At 47.2% G+C, this 20,990-nt stretch overlaps 1 protein-coding gene across 4 annotated transcripts in view; it reads left to right on the plus strand.

Annotated features, from left to right (window-relative positions):
* Nucleotides 1–6,379: 6,379 nt before the first annotated feature.
* The window catches only part of LOC123397677 (ATPase family AAA domain-containing protein FIGL1), a 28,862-nt gene continuing 14,251 nt past the window's right edge, over nt 6,380–20,990 (plus strand). For 2 of the 4 annotated variants that reach the window (XM_045092210.1, XR_006609999.1), the window contains exons 1-2: nt 6,382–6,769; nt 20,727–20,865. In XM_045092210.1, coding sequence (XP_044948145.1) covers nt 6,471–6,769; nt 20,727–20,865 — 438 coding nt within the window. In that variant the 5' untranslated portion in view covers nt 6,382–6,470. Of the gene's footprint in view, nt 6,770–20,726; nt 20,866–20,990 lie in introns of all 4 variants that reach the window. The other 2 variants (XM_045092211.1, XM_045092212.1) reach the window with 2 other exon arrangements.

Genomic DNA, 20,990 nt, shown 5'->3' on the forward strand with positions numbered 1-20,990 from the left:
TGATAAGAGAGACATTGAACTACTAACTAAAGAATTAAACACTCTTGAGTTATCTCATGAAACTACTCTATAAGATCATAGAGAGCTTGCAAGAAGTCATGAGAAGCTACACTTCGAGAAGCTAAATTTAGAGCAAGAGCATGAGTTCCTAAAAGCAATCAATGATGATCGTTGAAAGAAGAGTTCCTCTTATCTAGCCAAACGGTTACTCTTGTCTACTTTTGTTCCACGAGTTAAACCTAAGAACACTAGTAACAATGGCAAGAAAGTTTTTCTTCTAGTAAAAACAATGCTAGAGCTAAATCAAATGATGTTGTCGCTGGTAGCTCTTTTGATTCTACTAATGATTTTCTTTGCCAAGTTACACTTGAGCAAGAAAATGATTTATTGAAAGGATTATTGAGAGAGGTGTCTTCAAGAGTCTCGCCGGAAGTAAGAAATTTGAGGAAATTGTGCGTAAGAAAGGAGGACATCGGAAGAAGCAAGGTGTTGGCTACTTCAACGTCAACGGAGATGTTTGGTAAGAAGGTCCATTCCCAAATTTGTTCCTCAAGAGGAGAAGTATGATCCTACTCCTCCTAAGGGAACAAGCTCACAAGATGGCCTTCTACCACAAGACCACAAGGGCAAGGGAAAGCTTCAAGAGGACATTGACTCATTTGAAGAAGAGCCCCAAGCCAAGGTTGAGTGGGTTCCCAAGGACACTTCTAGTACTACCTCATCTAGTGCTACCACAACTCCAAGGATTCCCATCAAAGTGATGTGAGTCACCAAGAGGAAAAACTAGGAAGTTATTGAGGGGTGACTCCACCAGTGAATTTCACTCCCATTCATTTCAGCAAGAACTATATGCAATCAACCTCAACCATATGTATTAGTTCAAGGAGTCACACATTCCCTCAAAGGTAAGCAAGGGACAAGGTAATTGATGTATCTTTAGAAATCATCCCACATGTTTTTCACTCCATGTCCATAGATATGTTTGTGTTTTTTCCTTTTTTGCTTTGGGACTAACCCATCTAGGTGAGAAGAGTAAGAAACAACAAGGATTGCTCCCAACTCAAGATGATCTCCATCAACATTGAGCATCCATCACTACTTCACCTACTTGAAGTCTTCTACGATAGAACCCAAGGTTAGTTTGTCCCTCTTAGAGGGTGTGTCATATCAAGGGGGAGCTTTACTCTAAATCTTGAGTATAAGCATCTTATAAAGATATGAACACATTAATGCTTTATGTAAAAGTGGTAACCCCACTTGTGCTTAAATGATGAGTATGACCTATGATCAAGTATTATTACTTGACTCCTAAGTCAATACACTCATATATAGATGACTTCGTCATCGCCCAAGTGCTTGATAGATGATAGGATGTTTGTGCATGTTCATCATGATTATATTTGACATCTTATTATGTGAGCATGTTGGTATGCATATCCTTTCTCGTTCGAGGATATCCAATTGTTGCTATTTGGCTTTTGATTTATCCTTTTCCAATTGGATAGACAAGAATGCCTAGGACCCTTTTTCTAGCCATCTATGCTTTCTTGTCTCAAGTTCTATTCATGCTTCATCACAAAACTTGAACAAGCACTTCTTGATCCCTTTGTGTGAAGGAGCACTCGGAGTTCTGTATTGACAAAGGATGCACTCCAAAACCTCTTTGTGAATCTCTGTGTAACCAACCCCACAATCTCGGTTCCACCGAATTCCAAAGTTGATATGGGTTTTCAATCTCGGTACCACTGAAACCACCATCTCGGCTTCACCGAGTTTCCTTGTCAACTCATAGTAGAGGAACTCGGTGGCACCGAAATCTTAGTCTTGGTGACACCGACAGTGACGGGTATAAAGCCTGGCAGACCAAACGTTTTGAAATAACTTCTTCAAACGCTTCGACCCCAAACCCTAATCTGCCATGCAAGGACCCCCGGTCATCGCCTTTGCATCCCCGAGCACTTCCACCGTTGGGATTCACCGCCGACGACAGAATCTTCGCCGTCGTAGTCGGACTGCCATCAAGTTAGGGTACGGTTTCGATCTTCTCTTGCGCTCCACCGTTCCGATTCATGCGCATTAGAAAATTTTATCTATAAACCACCGTGTGCAAACCCTCTTCTCCACCAGAATTTCTCATAGATCAGTGAACAAAATACTTTTAGGGTTAGCCGTCCGAGAACACATCTCGGTGACACCGAATCACAAAACTGGTTCCACCAATTTTGAGTCTAGGTTTCTCGAGAATGGACTCAGTGAGACTGAGTGATCACTTTTGGTTCCACTGAAGTGATTGCCAAGTTTTGTGAAGAAGTTCATCTGTCTTGGTGAATCTGAAAATTTAGACTCGGTGCTACCGAAATTTATTCTGCAGAAAGCTAAAACTAAGAATTTCTTTGTGCAATTTTTTTGAAAAATCTTTTGTGTTTTGTGATGCTCAACCCTTCTGCTCCTCCATATCTATTTCACATGGTTGCTTGTCTGCTGATTTGCTGGTGTGCTTGTGTGCTTGGTTTGCGAAGATGTCAGGATTTGATGATAGCCAAACAACTTCACTGAGGACAGTGTTGAGATGGGTTGAGGTACAAGTCCTGAGAGGTCCCCTTCTAATCCACACACCCCCAATTCCAATAGCTTGCCCAAGGATGCCACAAGGACAAGAAGGAAACTGAATTCAGATGAAGAAGATTCATATTTTCTTCCTGAAGTTCCTGTTCCCAAAAAGCAAAAAGAGAAGGCTCGTGCCAAGAATCCCGCCAGGAAGGAATATTCTAAACCATCTAACATGAGAGCTCCAGAGTATGCAAGGCAAGGGATGACGCTTTCCCTTAACAATCCTCCTAAGAAGGCTGGTGTGAAGAGAGACAAGAAGATAGTTATTAATGTTGTTGGGAGACAAACTTCCATGTATGAAGACTCGGTTGAAAGTGTTGCTGCTGAAGAAGAGGGAGTACTAGCTAAGGCCCCTCCTACAAAGAAGAAAAAGAAGCTTATGGCGGATGCTATGAAGCCTTCAACTCCAAAGAAGCATGTAGCTCCCAAGAGGACTACAAAGGACATTCCTACTGCTCCTAAAGAGAAACACACTGCTTCCAGAGCCTTTGCCACATAGGAAGATGTTGAGAATGCACCAATTATCATGAAGTTAAGGCCTAACTTGCCAATTCACACTGAGGCTCATCCAATTGCTGAAGACATGAAGAAGAGAAGAGATGTTGGGCTGAGGAAGTGGAGAGCTATTGATCCCTATGTTGTGAGGAGAAGGAATGTCAAATCCTTGACTGCACCATTCCTCACTAATAAGTTCAGACATGAGTTTCGAGATAACGAGCAGATGCCCTTAAAGAAATTTGGTGAGAAAGTCCAGACAGAGTACAATATGCTTCCAACTAGAAGTAAGCTAGGGAGGGCAATAAGGTCAACAGTGAGGCAGATTAGAGGTGAAGATGATGACCAGTACAAACTTTTGTGGGATTTTGGACAGGAACTTAGAAGATCTAACCCAGGCAACACGTTCTATCTTAGCACAAAGGAAGTAAAAGAGGAGAAGGATCCATTCCCAAAGGAATACTTCTCTACTCTTTATTGGTCCTATGATGCTTGCAAGAGAGGCTTCCTTATGGGTTGTAGGCCAATAATCTTCATTGATGGATGCCACATAAAGACAAGGTACAAAGGAAATTTGCTAATTGCAGTTGGAATTGATCCAAATGATTGCATATTTCCTATTGCTTTTGGTATGGTGGAAGTTGAGTCAACTTACAACTGGGAATGGTTTCTAGCTAGTTTAAAGACTGATCTGCATATTTTCAACACATCACCATTCACAATCACGAGTGACAAGAAAAAGGTAATGAAAATTGCTTTGAACATGCTCACGGAAACTCAAACACTAAACTTCTTTTTTCTGATCCAAATTTCTTTTTTTGGTAGGGTTTAATTGCTGCTGTCGAGAAGGTATTTCCTGATGTCGAACACAGATTTTGCGTGAGGCATCTTTACCAAAATTTTCAAAAACTTCACAAGGGTCAAACTCTAAAGAACAACCTATGGGCCATAGCTAGATCAACTACCGTTCAAGCATATAATGAACATATGGACAAGATGAGAGTTGACAACCAGGATGCATATAAGTGGGTTGAGAAATTACCACCCAGGACATGGGTTAAAGCATTCTTCAACCCTTTCCCAAAATGTGACATTCTGTTGAATAACATGTCTGAAGTATTCAATAGGTCAGCCTATATTCTCCCTTCTCACTGTTTACACATGTTGACATATTGAGTTATTACACATGTTTGTAATCCTGCATTTTGTTTCGTGAAATTGTAGCTATATCTTAGAAGAAAGGGAGCTAACAATTGGATCCATGCTAGAGAGCATTCAAAATAAGTTAACCCACATAATTGAATCAAAAAGTAGGGAATCAAGTGAGAAATGGACTGAAAGATTGTGCCCTAAGATCCAGAAAAAGCTAGATAAGTATGTTGAATGGGCTAAGAATTGCACAATACTGGATGCTGGACAAAGGGTCTTCAAGGTGAAAGGGTTGAACAACTCATACATTGTTGGTTTGAACACAATGAGTTGTGATTGCAAAAGATGGGAATTGTCACAGGTTCCATGCCATCATGCCATCGCTTGTTGTAGAAGTGAGAGAATTGATCCCGAAAGCATGGTGCATGAATCTTATACTGTAGAAAGTTACAAGAAGGCATATGGGACTCCTTTAATGCCTATGAGAGACAAAGTGTTTTGGGAAAAAATGAATGGCATTGTTGTTCATCCACCATTGTACACAAAAGTTATGGGGAGGCCCAAGAAAAATAGAAAGAAAGCTCCAGAGGAGAAACTAGATAAGCTTGGTGGGAAAAAACTTACCAGGCATGGTGCTACAATGCACTCTCAGTTTGTGGAAGTGTGATCACAATAAGAAGGGCCACCACAAATATCAAAGTACTACAACATCACCTACTACAGAAGAAGAGGAGGAACCAGATGTTCGAAGCATCATTCTTGTACCATTCTTCAATTTTTGTTGTTCCTGCAATTATTATTTTCCAGGTTCTGCAATTATTGTTGCTTAAGTTGCTGAATTAAACACTATAATACCTTTTTGCATAATGTAATGCCACACAGAGTTAATCCATGGAAGGATCCTACACAAACAAGAGGCAGCATGATCTACACTATGCAAGAACAGGTAATGCACTATGTATGAATTTTAATGAGGTAATAAAAGTGGATACTAATAATTTCCTCTATGACGCTAACTATTTACCTAATTTTCTTTCTTAGGAGAGAAATCATTATGTCCCACCCAGACAAAATGTACCTCTCCCCGAGTCAACATTTATTGTTGCAGCGAGACACTCAATTCCTCAGGAAAGGGTCACAACAACAATGACAAGAGGCAAGGTGAGAATAAACAGGGCAACATCTACTCAAGTTGAAGACGAGGAAGAAGTAGAAACAAGTGGTCATGCTAGAGGATGAGCTACTAACAGAGCTAGAGGAAGAGGTGCAGGGATCTAGAGGCGGAGGACGTGCTACTATTTCAAGATCTGAGCGCACATGAGTAGGACAAGGCTTCTCCAATATGTTTTTTGGAAATGATGGAGCTATAACCACACACGCACTACAATTCATTCTAGCAGAGGAAGTGCCAATTAGCCAGAATGCACCACAATTCAATGATTTTTCTGTTGATTTCCTATTTTTATGAATGAACTAGCTCAAAATGCACCTCAGTTCATAAATGAACTCGTACTTTCTTTAAGCACAACGACCATGTGTTGTTGATACAAGTCATGTAATGAACTTATTCTCTTTTACTTTGAAGCACTTGGTCATATGTTATTCAGACAAGTCTGCAGTGACCAACTTGTTTTATTTTGCCCTCAACTACAGACCATGTATTGTTGAGTTATGAATTTGCTTCAAAATGCATTCGTACTATATTTTCAAATATATTTTTTAAAAGAGTGAAACTTTCCCAGATTTCTTATAATTATAGTGTTGATTTTAGAGATTTGTTCCATTTTTTGTCGACACTTTATATTTTCAAATTGATCAAAAGGCGCTTTTATTGTTTAATTTGACCAAAATGGGCTGAAAAATGGGCTGAGGAATGCTGTGTGGGGTTTCGAGTTTTGCCGTCTCATTTTTTTTCAGAGGTTATGTGTAAAATTGCTTTTACGGACAGGGCTCCAAAATGCTCCAGCCACCTGCCTGTCCACGTCATCATTGAAAAGGCACGATATGACAGATTGACGAAGGATGAACTGTACGTGCAAGTTTGTGGACTAAAAATGTGTATTTTGCAAGTTTGTGACTAATTTGAACAAACGACACAAGTTTGTGTACCAAGGGCGTTATTACCTCAATAAAAAAAGAAGTAAAACCCTGCAGCCGCGAAAAAGCGGGAGAAGAATCGAGATCCCCCAAATCGCCGAAACTCTGAAACACCCGAAATGGAGGAGCAACCCCACGCTGCCGATTGCTCCTCCTCCGCCAGCCCGACGAACTGGCGGAAGGAGGTGGAGGGGCGGCTTCGGCGTAGTCACTCCCTCCTCTTCGGTGCCGACGCTGCGCTCGAGCGCGGGGATGCAGCGGCGGCGCAGGTTCTCGTGCTCCGCCTCCTCGGCTTCCTCGATTCCCAGACCCTCTACGCCGATACGGGTCCTGAAGCCGCCTTCGTCGCGCCCATCCGCGCCGCAGCCTCTTCCCGTCTCGCCGCTGCATCCCGCGCCCGCGCGTCCGACACGGACCGGTACAAACCCTACCTGGAGTCTGATTCATTCAGTTTGACGTTTCATGCTTAGTTCATGATAGATGCAATGATTTGGTTGCTCCATCACTGTTTTATATTATACAAAAGCTGAATTGCTATTGCTTAGATCCACTAAATTTTGTAGTTATGAAGCTTCAAGAATATGCAAATCCTTGGAGAATGCAATGACCGACGATGTGGTAGTTTGCCTACAAAAATGGCTATAGCTTTTTATTTGCATGTACATACCCTTTTGTTTATTTAAGCATATGTATAGTAGGATATTATCATACTGTTTCCCCCCTTTAACATTTTTGTTCCAAATACCTTAATATAATGCATGCTAAATTTAGGACCCTAATATAGGGGGAACCTTCCCTCAGGAAGGTTTCTCGAGCATACAATTGTTCCCCAGAGAGGTGGAAACGAGAGAACGCTTTCGTTCTCTCACCCATGCCCTCCAGCGCGACTGCCCCCTTCCCCTGCTGGGCCGCCCGATCAGAAGCGCACCAGTTTTTTCGCGCCAACCCCCGTCGATTTTTTTGGCCTACACTGCCTAACCCCCACTAAAGCAAACAAAAAAAGAACACACGAGACTGGGCTGCTCCCAACTTGCCAGGGTCTAATCACCCCCCCCCCCTCTTTTCTAAAACTAAGGCCATCTCCATGGAGGATTATTGGAAAAAGTTCCATGGACTACGAAAGAAAAAAAAACCCTACAGGAGTGCCATGGACCACTACAAAAATCATCCATACAGAAAAATAAATAAATACACACTACCAAAATATTCTGCAGGAAGAATTGGCATCATTCACTTAGAAAAACAGTACCTACAAAGGAAGGAAATTGTCAGGGTCCACTACAAAAATAACTACAGGAATATTTGCCGCGATCCAGTAAAAAAAGAAAACCTTCATATTACAAATTTGCAAAGTAATATACAAAATGCAAAAACCCCACCAGAAACTTGCCATGGTCCAGTACAACAAAAAGAGAAGACACCTAAAAAATAATTTGCCATCCATGGAAGACTACATTTGCCATGCAGTCACACAAAACTAACTGTACATAGAAAAAAAATCAAATTGCCATACGGTGATAGAGAAAATTAAATAGCACATGCAATCTTAATTTGTCGCTAAAAACGAGAGATAACAATCCATTCACACTTAGTTGTAATATCGAAAAACTGTAGAAAACATTTTCATTAGTATAGAAAACTTGGTTTTGCCATGGTCCAGTATCTAGATTTGGCACCAAGCTAACGATTGAGTTGCCGTGACATTCAAAAGAAGGGAAAATAATAAGAATTTGGATGATTTAGTAAACAAATTTTTAATTTTGGTGCCATGTGAAAACATCACTCCCTCCGTTCCATAATATAAGAGCGTTTTTGACACTACACTGGTGTAAAAAACGCTCTTATATTCAGAGGGAGTACAAAAGGCTGTATAGATTGCCATGCGAGTAGTAAAAAAATTGGTAAAAGCTGCCATGTAAGTAGAAAACTATGTAAAGTTGCCATGATTGTAGAGAACAAAATTCTATGAAAATGCCATGTGACCACTAAAATGCCTAATACTGCCATGGTGCACTATCTAGGTTTGCCAGTGTACAGAAAAACATAAAAGAAAGCTGTCATAATGTGAACAAAGCTAGGGCGAGAGAGTGAATGATATAGATAATAAATTCGCCACGAGGTAAGGACAAACAAAGTTTAAAATTTCCATGTTTTATACACAAAAAATCGTAAATTTGCCATCTGAACACTATATTGTTTTTGAAATTGCCATCATGAAAGGGGAACCAAAAAATATATAAATTTGCGATGTGACCAATACAAAACATTATCCCAAAAAGCTGCCATGTTTTAGAAAACAATTTTTTGTAAAACTTGGCATGTGAACATTACAAAAATGTGTAAAATTTTCCATGAGGAAGACAAAAAGCAAATATGTAAATTTTCCATGTGATAAATAGAAAAATTCATAAATTTGCATGTGGACATTTCAAAAACTTATAAATTTGCCATGTTTTGGAAAACAAAATTTATGAATTTGCCATATGACCAGTTGAAAACATTTTATAAAATATGCCACATGTAGAATTTTTTTTCTTGGAAAAAGGAAAAAATAATTAAATTTGCCATGTGATAAAGTAGAAACATTTGCAAAATTGTTGTGATTCTGGAAGCAAAGTTCCTAAAGGTTGCCCTGTGAACATTTATTTTTCTCCTAAATTTGCCATGTTTTGGAAGACAGAATGTTATGAATTTGCCATGTGACTAGAAGGTGATTATCAAAATTTGCCATGTGTAGAAAACAAATTTGACCACAAGTGATGCGACAAACAGAAACATGATCGCATGTCCCAGTGTGTTCAAGAGCAACAATCTCCTCTGCCATCGCAAGTTGCCATTTGGGATGAATAACAACATCACGATAAGTCAACTCAAGAACAACACACTAGCGCTAGAAAAACCATTGCGGTCAACTGGCGAAAGCGGGCGATGGTGCAAGCCATAGGCAGGCTGAGATGAGGAAGATGGCACATTAGAATTAGATGGCTCGGCAGTAGACTCATCCACAACATGCGGACGACAAGTGTAATAGTGAGGAAAAAAAGGGAAGAATACTCGGAGGAATCACCGAGATAGACTCATGTGATGGAGACACGAAAGCTACTTAGGGGTAGAATCCTGTGACAAGCGAGGTGAGGAAATCATAGGAGATGGCGGCGCGGTTCTGCAACAAGCGAAGAAGTAGGAGCAATGGGATGGGTGGACAAGGGCTCAACAAGAGTGATAGGAGTGTCGGGAAAAGCGAGGAAAGAGACATCCTCCACTGAAAAGGAAGATGTGAGCGGGTAGAAGGGACGAGGCTCATCAAAAGTCACATCCCGAGAAATACGCATCCGACGACCAACAGGATCCCAACAATGTTAGTCCTTATGCTCATCATTGTATCCTAAGAAGACACACTCGACAGACTGAGCGGTCAGTTTGGTGCGTTCATGTGGGCAAGAAGAACATTACAAGCACAACCAAAGCGTCAAATAATCAGAAGAACGATAAAAAAGACCCTCGAAAGGAATTACCACCATGCAAAGCAGAGGATGGCTGAATGTTGCTGAGATAGGTGGAAGTGTAGACAGCCTGAACCCAAAAGTGTGTCGGAAGAGAGGCGGCGATCATCAACGCACGAGCCGTCTCAAGAAGGTGAAGATGCTTGTGCTTAGCCACGCCATTTTGTGCACGAGCATTAGGACAGGAAACCAAGCAAGAGTACCCTGCTCAGCAAGGACTCCATGCAACATCTTGGAGATATACTCTTTAGCAGAGTCGACACAGATCGCAGAAATGAGCGTAGAGAACCGAGTGTGAACCATGGTAGCTAAGGCCTTGCTACTAGAAGACGTAAAATATATTCAGGTTTGTCGAGAGAAATCATCTAATAAGATAATATAGTAGTGATGACCTCCTTTCTAGGCAAAGGAGCTGAATTCCATACATAAGAGTGAACAAGGTCGAAAGGACGTTGCGACATATTCTCGCTATGAGGATAAGGCAACTGGACTTATTTACCAAGACAACAACCCAGTCAGTCTAAAGACACTAGTGGAGCCGGATCGAAGAAGGCCACGTTGAACTAAGGGTGAGAGACGAGGGCCACACAAGTGACCAGTGCGATGATGCCACTGCTGAAAAGAGCAAGTAGACAGGGCAACAAAGATGGATAGACCGACGCTGGCAGCAGAGAGAAGGTGAAGCCAATCAAGCTCCCAGTTAAGGCTGCAAGAAAAGCTCGAGCTACTCGAGATCGTTTTGTTTTTTAGCTTGATTCGAGATTGACACAAAAATAAATGAGCTGAGTTTGAACACTTTATGTAGCTCGACCAAGAAATGAGCTGATCTTGAGCCAATGCTAGCTCGCTCGATTTTAGCTTGATAACTCGACATAATATAATTATGTTAAATGATCATGTCATATATTAAATGGAAATAAGATAATTTATTACCATATATATGTTGTCCATGATTTTTTCTCCATTTTATTTGAACCTTAATTAAGTGCGAAAAAGATTTAGGCCTTATTATGGTCTTTGGCCAATAATTTATTTTTCTAATTATATGTTTGTCATGAATTATTATCTTATTTTCCCCAAAAATTATCATCGTCTTGATTGGAATAATAATTTTTACTGTTTTGTGTTAGAAATAATCAGCGTAGGTTTATACTTTTTACCATCTCATTTAGCTTGAAACTAGCTCGAGATCGGCTTGAGATTGTTACAAGCTGAGCACAAGTCATATTCTATAGCTCGGCCTTGAGCTTCACTCAGTTTGAGATTGCTCGACTTTTGTTGTGAGTTGTGCAGAGCCAACTCCAGCTCGCTCAAACTCGACTCGTTTGCAGCCCTACTCCCAGTGGCTCTATGAGTCACGTTGCCGGGGGCCAGCACCAAAGAAAGCACTAGCATGAGCATCCTGAACAGAACATGAGTCAAAAGTCGGAATGACCCTACAACCAGAGTCAACAATCTGACCACCATAAATTAGTTTCATGGTAATTCGCGGAACATGAGCAACATTAGGAACATGACAAAACGAAGTGCTAAGAATGCCTTGTCCATTAATGCGAGAGAGGTACCATAAGCATTAGGAACATGAACAGGAGCATCGAGAGTCGAATAGAGGGCAAAGTGAATGAACCACGAGTCATATGAGAAGTTGCTCCAGTATCAAAATCCATGAAGACGTACCTGTCTGTATAGAAGTTGGTCTCCAATGCCAGAAGAGTTGGTAGCTGAACCAGTCGAACCCGTCGGTGGAGAACCAGAGGATGCAACTAACAGGCATCGAAGTCGCGTAATCTCCTACTTAGTCAGGCGCTCAATTGAAGAGGTCGATGTAGATGCACTCGACAAGGAAGAACCAGATGCAATAATCACGAAGGCACACAATCTTCTGCTCAGTGAAGGATAAATGGAGTAGTCGATGTAGCAACACCAAGAAAGGGGCAACCACCACTTGTGGAAGCCTCTAGAGTGAAAGAATCGATATGGTCGACTAGAGGGGGGGGGGGGGGGGGGTAAATAGGCGACTAACAATTTTTAACTTCTTTTAACAAATTAGGCTCAACAATATTTCAACCGTTGGTGCTGTTGTTCTTGATCCGACTTCTTATCGTGAGGCTATTGTTCATCCTGAATGGCAGTTTGCGATGGAAGAGGAGATTGCTGCTCTTGAACGCACCGGTACATGGGATCTTGTTTCTCTTCCTCCAGGTGTCCGTCCCGTCACTTGTAAGTGGGTCTACAAGGTTGAGACTCGCTTTGATGGTTCTCTTGAGCGTTACAAAGCTCGTCTTTTGGCTCGTGGCTTTCAGCAGGAGCATGGGGTGATTACGACGAGACTTTTGCTCCTATGGCCCATATGACTACTATTCATACACTTCTTGTCGTGGCCTCTGCACGCCACTGGTTTATATCTCAGCTTGATGTTAAGAATGCCTTTTTTACTGGTGAGCTGCGTGAGGAGGTATACATGCAACCACCACCTGGGTATTCTGTTCCTGATGGCATGGTATGTCGTCTTCGTCGCTCTCTCTATGGCCTTAAGCAAGCCCGCCGCGCCCGGTTTGAGCGTTTTGCCTCTATGGTGGCTGCCGCTGGTTTTTCAGCGAGTGCTCATGATCCAACATTGTTTGTCCATCTTTCACCTCATGGTCGGACTCTTCTTCTTCTCTATGTCGATGACATGATTATCACTGCTGACGATCCCGAGTATATTGCCTTTGTATAGGCCCGTCTTAGTGAGCAGTTTCTTATGTCCGATCTTGGACCTCTTCGCTATTTTCTTGGGATTGAAGTCTCTTCTACCTCTAATGCTTTTTATATCTCAGGAAAAGTATATACAAGATCTTCTTGCTCGTGCTGCTCTTACTGATGAGCGCATTGTTGAGACTTCCATGGAGCTCAATGTTCACCTCCGTGATACTGATGGTGACCCTTTGCCTGATCCGACGCATTCTCGTCATTTTGTTGGGAGTCTTGTCTATCTAGCTGTCACTCGTCCGGATGTCTCTTATCCGGTTCATATTCCGAGTCAGTTTGTCTCTGCTTAGAAACCGACTGCAGTTTTCCATTAGAGTGCAGAGGTTGAGTTGCGAGCTATGGCTCTTTTGACGGCTGAGGTAACTTGGTTACGGTGGTTACTTCAGAATTTTGGTGTTTCTGTCACTACACCTACTCTGCTATTACCTGACAGTACATGTGCTATTAGCATTGCGCGCGATCCTGTGAAGCATGAGTTCACCAAGCATATTGGTGTTGATGCTTCCTATGTGCGTGCTGGTGTGCAGGACCAGGTCATTGCTCTTCAGTATGTGCTTTTTGAGTTATAGTTGGCGGATTTTCTGACGAAGGACCAGGTTATTGCTCTTCAGTATGTGCTTTCTGAGTTACAGTTGGCGGATTTTCTGACGAAGGCCCAGACTAAAGCGCAACATGACTTCTGTCTCTCCAAACTCAGTGTTCATCCACCATGAGTTTGATTAGTATCTAAATACATGACCATGAGTTTATCTAAATAGGATAATTCTAACATTAGCGTTAGAGATTTGATTAGTATCTCTTGGTTGTTGCAATATCAAGTAAGTACTGTATAAGGAGTGCAGTACGTCTCGACTATGAATGAGGCAAACCTTCTAATAGATAACAACCTAGTCCTAACTAGGGTTCAGTAAAATTGAAAAAAGGTATGGCTCCGCTCCGCTCTCTCCCTCCCGCTCCACCAGCCTGACCAAGCCCCCTACCGGTCTCGCCGCCGTTAAATCCCCGACGGCAGCCCACCTCCCCGGCCTCGCCGCCACCGAACCCCCGACGGCGGCCCACCTCCTAAGCCCCCCGACCTCCCTGGCCATGGCGTCTGCAAGCGCTGACCCTGTCAAACCCCGAGAGACCCTTTCCGGCGACCGCGTGTCCTCTGGTGGCCGCTGGTCGGACTCGGGAAGCGAGTACTCGGCGCGCTCGTAAAACGACGTCGCGCGCACCCCGCCGTCTCCCTCGACCCACTCCGCGCCACACGAGCCCCCTGCTCTGCGGGCCGCCGACCCCCGCAGGTTGCACGTATCGACCCGCCTTGGCCCTCGTTCTGAGGTGCATCGGGTCTCTGACGGCAGGTCGACGCTGAGGGGTTTCAGCAACCTCGCCGCAGAAACCGCTATCGCCGCCCGCGCCAGGAGGCCGCACCCAGCCCGCCACCGCAGCGACGCCGCAACCCCTCCTCGGAGGAACTCGTTGGACTCTGCTTCCGCTGCCTTGATCCCAGTCATCGGGTGAGGGATTGCACGAACGACATCAGGTGCCGGCGGTGCCTCATCCCCGGCCATGACTCGCGCTCCTGCACCTCCCGCCGCGCCGGACCTGCCATTCCGGCGCACGCCGCACCGGCTGCCCGGGAGCGCACTGGACTGGCAGTTCGGGAGTGCGCTCCAGTCCAAGCCCCCTCAGCCCTGGTCGCCAGACTGGCTGGCCCATCGGCCGCGCACGAACAAGAGCCGGCCAGGGTGATCATGGCGCACTCTGTCGAGATGGAGGAGGCCGAGGAGGTCCTGAGCCGTGCGATGGTCGCTTCCATCTCCGGCAACAGGCCGTGAGTGTCGTGCGCCGAGGTCTCCGACGTGCTTCTCAACTCCTTCGACCTTGCCGATGGTGACTTCACAGTGCATGCCCATCACCCCGAGGACTTCCTAATCCTGTTCAGTACCCACACCACCAGGCATCGGCTGGAAGGAGACCACTTCATCAACGCACCACGCTTCTCCCTCTCCATCCGGCCCTGGAGCAAGCTCGCCCATGCTGGGTATGGTGTGTTCGAGTCCAGCGTAGAGCTTGAGCTCAGTGGCATCCCCCAGGCCTGGCATCTATCCACGGCCGAGCACATCCTGGGAGAGTCCTGCTGGATCGAGCGCCTTCACCCCAACACGTGCTCAAGGGCCGACATGGCCACGTTTCGGCTAGCAGGACACACGCACTGCCCGGAAAACATCAGGCGAGCTGCGATTCTGGAAATCGTCGATCAAACCCTCGCTCGCCTGGGCTCCGACGCGCCGACCATCAGGATGCTCACCCACCCGATGTCCATTGTGGTGGCGCGCGTCGCGCTGATCAGGACACCGCAGCTCGGTGGCCAGCAGGCCGCAGGGAATGGAGGTGATGGCACGCACGAGGGGAATGGCTAGAATCGCGCCTCGGGCCACGGGGCCGCAAACGCCGTCTGACGGACGCGCCGCTTCTGGGCCGCGCTGACGGCATGGCCATGGACGCACCCCTGTGGCGTGCTGGCAACCGGGCCACCCGCTTCGATGGTGTTGCAGTCAACAACTCATGGCCGGCGCCCACCGGCGTGGTTGCCCCGCCGCCCGTACCACAAGGGCGCTGCGACATGTTCCCATGGCCGGGTCAGCCAGGACCCACGGGGGCTCGTCGCATTGCCAGAAAAGGGCGGAACAGAGGAAAGCAAAAGCGAACAGCACCAGCGGAACAGACCCCCAAAGTTGCACAAGACGTAGAGGCTCTCAGGAACGTGACGACGGAGGCTGTCAGAGACCCACTTTTGACCAGAGAGGTGCGGGAGGCCACGACAGGCTCGGGATCTGGCTCGGGGCCAGCTAGTAACCCACCACTGGTTGCAAATCGGGCCGAGAACTGCATGGTCGAGGAGGATCGCGCGAGCCCCACGCCTGGCTCGTCTCATCCGATGGATTGTCAGGAGCTGGCGTTGCTGAGCACGACGCCAGACTCGCAGCCAACCGGTACGCTTATCTTGTCGGACCAAAGCGATGTCTCCTGCACGCCAGCAACTGCACCAGGGTCAGGCGAATCAGACGAGTCACCTGGGCCACCCGAACTGGCTGACGTGCCGCGGGAGAGGCACATAGCCCCTGTGGCTAATCCCATTGCCTCCGAGGCCAACCCCGTTGCATGCGCGATGGAATCCACTCCTGCAGATGAGCCCCACACCCCAGTCAGAATCCTGTAGCGCTCAGAGACTCAGCCCCTCATCAGCTCGTGATGAATGGGCCAATGCCAAATGGCGAGCGAACGGGACCGTGCCATGCAACAGGGAGGTTCGCCTCACCGCCGATCACGCTCCGTAGAAGCCGTGGACGTGCCGCCACTTCACGCAGCTGGACTCTGGGCGAGTTCCTTGCAGCCGCCACGAAACACATCAGCGCAGCCTTGCCTACCCCACGGAGGAAATCGCGGCGGCCGCTTAACTTCACACCGCGACGCGGCCACTCGGCCATGACTCCAGCTCCTCAACCGGGGGCGCCACCAACCGCCGAGAGAAGGGCGCAGGTCCAGCTTCTGTGTACTCCGGGGATTGTTGGGACGAACCAGAGGATCACCTCCGCCGAGATGAAGGCATACGACGACATATTTGCTGCGCCCATCCTGCTCACGGTGATCAAGGCCATCGCTGCATTGGTGGACCGGGAGATCCCGACATGCTTGGCTATGGCAACGCCGCTCCCTGCAAGCACCGATGTTGCACGCGTGCCGTAGTCCGGCCGTGCGCTACCTCGTCGATCATGTGTTCATGGATCACAACCCTACAATCGTTGTTTGGAACATGCGTGGCCTAAAAGCACGCGCTCGTCGCACGGCCATTCGCTTGCTGATTGCTACAACCTCCGCCTCTATCATTTGCTTTCAAGAAACAAAGATGGAGTTATTTGCTTGTCGGTTGTGCTTGAAACCCTCGACTCGGAGTTTGATGACTACACGTACCTTCCGGCCCATGGCACGCGAGGCGACATTCTGCTTGCTTGGAAGAGCAGGGCCGTGACTATCACGGACCCAGGGTTCACCACGAACACCCTTTCGGCCAAGGTGAACACGGGCGCGGGCACGACCTGATGGTTAACAATTGTCTACGGCCCAGAGGATGACGACGCCAAAATTGCATTCATGCAAGAGCTAAGAGACGTGTGCGCAGAATGCCCTGGGCCGTGGATGGTGTGCGGCGATTTCAACCTAATCCTCTGCGTCGAGGACAAGAGCAGGGGCCGCCTGAACCGTCGCATGATGGGTAGATTCCGACGCTTCGTCAACGACCTTGAGTTGAAGGAAGTATACCTCAACGGACGACGCTTCACGTGGTCGAACGAGTAGTCTCCGCCAACGCTGGTGCACCTGGACAGAGTGCTCTGTACTTCAGACTGGGAGGATGCGCATGCGGACTGCCATCTACGCTGCCTTGCCTCCGTCGTGTCGTACCATAGCCCAGTGCTGCTAGACTGCTCGCCCACGTCCCCGACACGACGACGATTCCACTTCGAAGACTACTGGCTGCGCTTGGCCGGGTTCCACGACATGGTGGCCACGGCCTGGGGCTTGGTGTACGACCCGGATCCCTTCCGCCGCCTGATGTTGCCACAGCACGCAAACTCACTAGCTGGAGCGCTAAATCCACCGGCTGCATCCGGGACAAGATGGCGATCTCTCGCAAGCTGATCTCGCGATTTGATAAGGCCCAAGAGGAACGCGTGCTTTCGCCCCAGGAGGACTGGTTATGGAGGCAACTCAAGATAACTTATCTTGGGCTAGCCTCCATCGAGCGCACCATCGCTAGGCAGCGCTCCCGCATCACCACGCTCAAGGATGGCGACGCCAACACGACCTTTTTCTACAGGCAATGCTCATACCGCCGCCAGAAGAACCAGGTGCACGCCCTCTCAGTCGACGGCCATACCATCACGAATCAGGAGGAGATGGCGCAAGCAACATTTGAGCACTTCGACCAACTCTTCGGTAGTCCCGCTGACCGTGAATGCTCTCTCAACCTGGACAATCTCATCGAGCCATGCGACCTAGCAAGCCTAGATGCACCATTCAGCCATGAGGAGAATATGGAACGCTGTCAAACTGCTCATTCCGCGCCTGGGCCGGACGGGTTCACGTCCGAATTCTTGAGAGCCTGTTGGAGTATTATTCGACAAGACATCCTGGACGTCTTCCAGCAACTGTATGAGCTACGCGGCCGTGGCTTCTGCAAGCTCAACCAGGCGCTACTGATTCTGCTGCCCAAATGCGCCGACGCTAGCGAACTCCGCGACTATCGACTGATTTGCTTGATACACCTCATGGCAAAAATCTTCGCGAAGGTGCTATCGCTCCGGCTTGCTCCCAGTCTTAGCGGCATGGTCAGCCGCAACCAGAACATGTTCATCCCCAACCGGAGTCTATATGACAACTTCGTCCTGGTTAGGCAATCACTCAAGATGCTGCACCAACTAAAGGCTCCGCGGATCATGCTGAAACTGGACCTCACGCGGGCCTTTGATTCCATATCATGGCCTTTCCTCTTCGAGGTTCTTGCCCGGTATGGTTTTGGAACCAGGTTCCAGGAGTGGCTGGCGATTTTACTTGCGACATCCAGCACCCGCGTCATGCTCAACGGCGAGCCCGGGCCACCCGTCTGGTTTCGCTGTGGCCTGCGCCAGGGAGACCCGACGTCCCCACAACCCTTCGTGCTCGCTGTGGACACCCTCGGCCGCCTCATTCGACGCGCCCATGTGCAGCATACTCTGCCAGCTTCACCCCGGATGCGACATCCCGGCGATCTCCCTCTATGCCGACGATGTCATGGTGTTCTGCCACGCCACGCAGGACGACGTGGCTGCCATCAAGGGGATCCTCACCCTATTTGGCAGAGCAATCGGGCTCAGAGTCAACTACGCCAAGAGCTCAGCTACCATCATCCATGGCAACCCCGAGACTGTGGAGATGATCGCTTAACTGGGATGGCCGGTGGTCGAATTACCTATCACTTACCTGGGCATCCCGCTGACGCTCCGTCGCCCCACTGCGGCCCAGCTGCAACCCCTCGTCGATTCGGTGGCTGCCAGGCTCCCGACATGGAAGGCATGGCTCATGAACAAAGCTGGGCGACTAGCGCTGGTAAAGTCTGTCGTGAGCTCGATACCGATCCATTAGCTGCTCACATTTGCCCCTCCAAAGAAGACCATAAAACAGCTCGAGAAACTATAATGTGGATTTCTTTGGGCCGGCCGCGCCACCGCGGACGGAGGGCACTGCCATGTCAACTGGCGCCACACCTGTCGACCCACAGAATATGGCGGACTTAGATCCGTGATCTGGAGCGCACCGGTCTGGCGCTTCGGTTGCGATGGCTGTGGTTTGCCCACACGGACGCCGAAAGGGCATGTCAAGGACTAGACCTACAGTTCACTAGAGAGGAGAGTGTGATGTTTTTCGCATCCACCACTATGGTCCTTGGCGATGGATTGACATCCCTTTTTTGGGAAGACCGCTGGATACACGGACGATCAGTTCGGGAACTCGCCCCCGTGCTATACCAGTGCATCCCCAAGCGGCGATGCAGAACGAGAACTATGGCAAAGGGACTCCACGGGAACACCTGGGCCCGTGACATACAAGGAACCCTCGGGATACACGAGATAGGTTAGTACCTGATGCTCTGGCAGGCTGCCCAACAATTCGCCCTCTCGAATGAGCCCGATCGGCTGCTTTGGAAATGGACGGCCAATGCCATATACATGGCGCAGTCCTGCTACGCCGCCACATTCCATGGATCCACCCGCTGCCCCTCATGGAAGCTCATCTGGAAGGGCTGGGTGCCGCCCCGCGTCAGATTCTTTCACTGGCTCGCCAACAAAGACCGATGCTGGACGGTAGCGAGACTCGCCCGGCGTGGCCTGCAGCACCACCCGAAATGCCTCCTCTGTGACCAAGACCCAAAGACTATCCATCACTTGCTTCTAGCGTGCCCATTTGCTAAGCAAACTTGGCATGCCATCCTGGAATGGACGCACATACCAGCGCAACCACCAGGTAACGAACCATCACGATCATGCCAGCGCTAAGCAGGACCGGTGGCAAAAGGCGCAAACCCCGCCCGCACTCGACAAGGCTCTACAATCCATCAAGATGCTGGTCCCTTGGATGATTTGGAAACAGCGGAATGATTGTATCTTCAACAATGCAAGACCCTCGATAGATGCACTAGTTGACAGGATCAAAGTAGAAGCCAAATGTTGGGCACAAGCTGGGGCACAAGGGCTGAGGGTTGTACTGCCTGCCTCCTGGGACGTCCATTGATGACGAATTTGGATTGTAACAACACCTCTTAGGAGGCCTGTAATCTCCCACCTTTTCAATGAAATGAAACGCAAACGCTCCTTGCGTTTTCTCGATTTTTTTTTGAAAAAGGGTTTAGTAAACACTATTGTTCATAAATATCATGTAAAGTCCCATTTAGAAGATAAACGCTCAATGCACATAACAAGCCCCTCCTCTACTGAAATACATGTGTTTTTACTTGTGATCGTTATTTATGTGAGAGAAAAGAAGTTACCACCACTAAAAAATTGCCTGAGTGTGAATTCATTTTAAGAATTGACATGTGTTGGATACGTCTCAGTGTTCTTGGGCCATCACCTGTGTTTCATACTTACATGTCCATGGATGAGGAATTGAGGATAGAGGTGTTTGCCTATAGCATGTTGCAGAAAATGTAGAGCACGACCTAGATTGGAAAGGGGTGCCAATTGTGAAATATGCCTGCTGGAGTTTACCAAGTTGTGGTATTGTTCTGGGTTTTAACTTCAGATATCTGTAATGGTCTCTGCGACATCATTTCAATGGATCTAGGATAGGGATTAGTAAATATAATCAGTGAGAGTACTGAAACCGAGAGATCTTTTTTCTTCTGTGCTGACGAAGAGATAACATTTTAAGAAATTTCTTGGGTTTATCATGAATGTATAAGATGCACATATAACCAAATTTACTATTGACGCCATGTTATCTGCGGGAGTGTTCAAGTTTATACTTTTGAAGCATGCTAGCTTGAGCATATCCCTCAATTTGGTATCAATCCTCACTTTGGATGTGTTTTGAGCTCAGTGCAGCGTTTGAGCTCGCAAAAAAGATTGCTGGTTGTGTTTTTCCAAAGCAAGGAGACGTTAGCGTTGAAAAGATAAAGTGTTCAAAGTATTTTCAGGCTTTTCATCAGACATCCAAAGGAAATGTTGCTGATCAACTGGTATGATCTAGTTTATATTATTCTTAAAGTGCATATTCATCACTCAGACTCCTTTTTCCTTCTCTATCTCGCTTCACCTTTTCTTTGGGGAGCATCCAGACGGAGCCCCTTTTGCTTAATTTCCT

This window comes from Hordeum vulgare, chromosome 5H, assembly GCF_904849725.1.
Source record: "Hordeum vulgare subsp. vulgare chromosome 5H, MorexV3_pseudomolecules_assembly, whole genome shotgun sequence".
Taxonomy (NCBI): Eukaryota; Viridiplantae; Streptophyta; class Magnoliopsida; order Poales; family Poaceae; genus Hordeum; species Hordeum vulgare.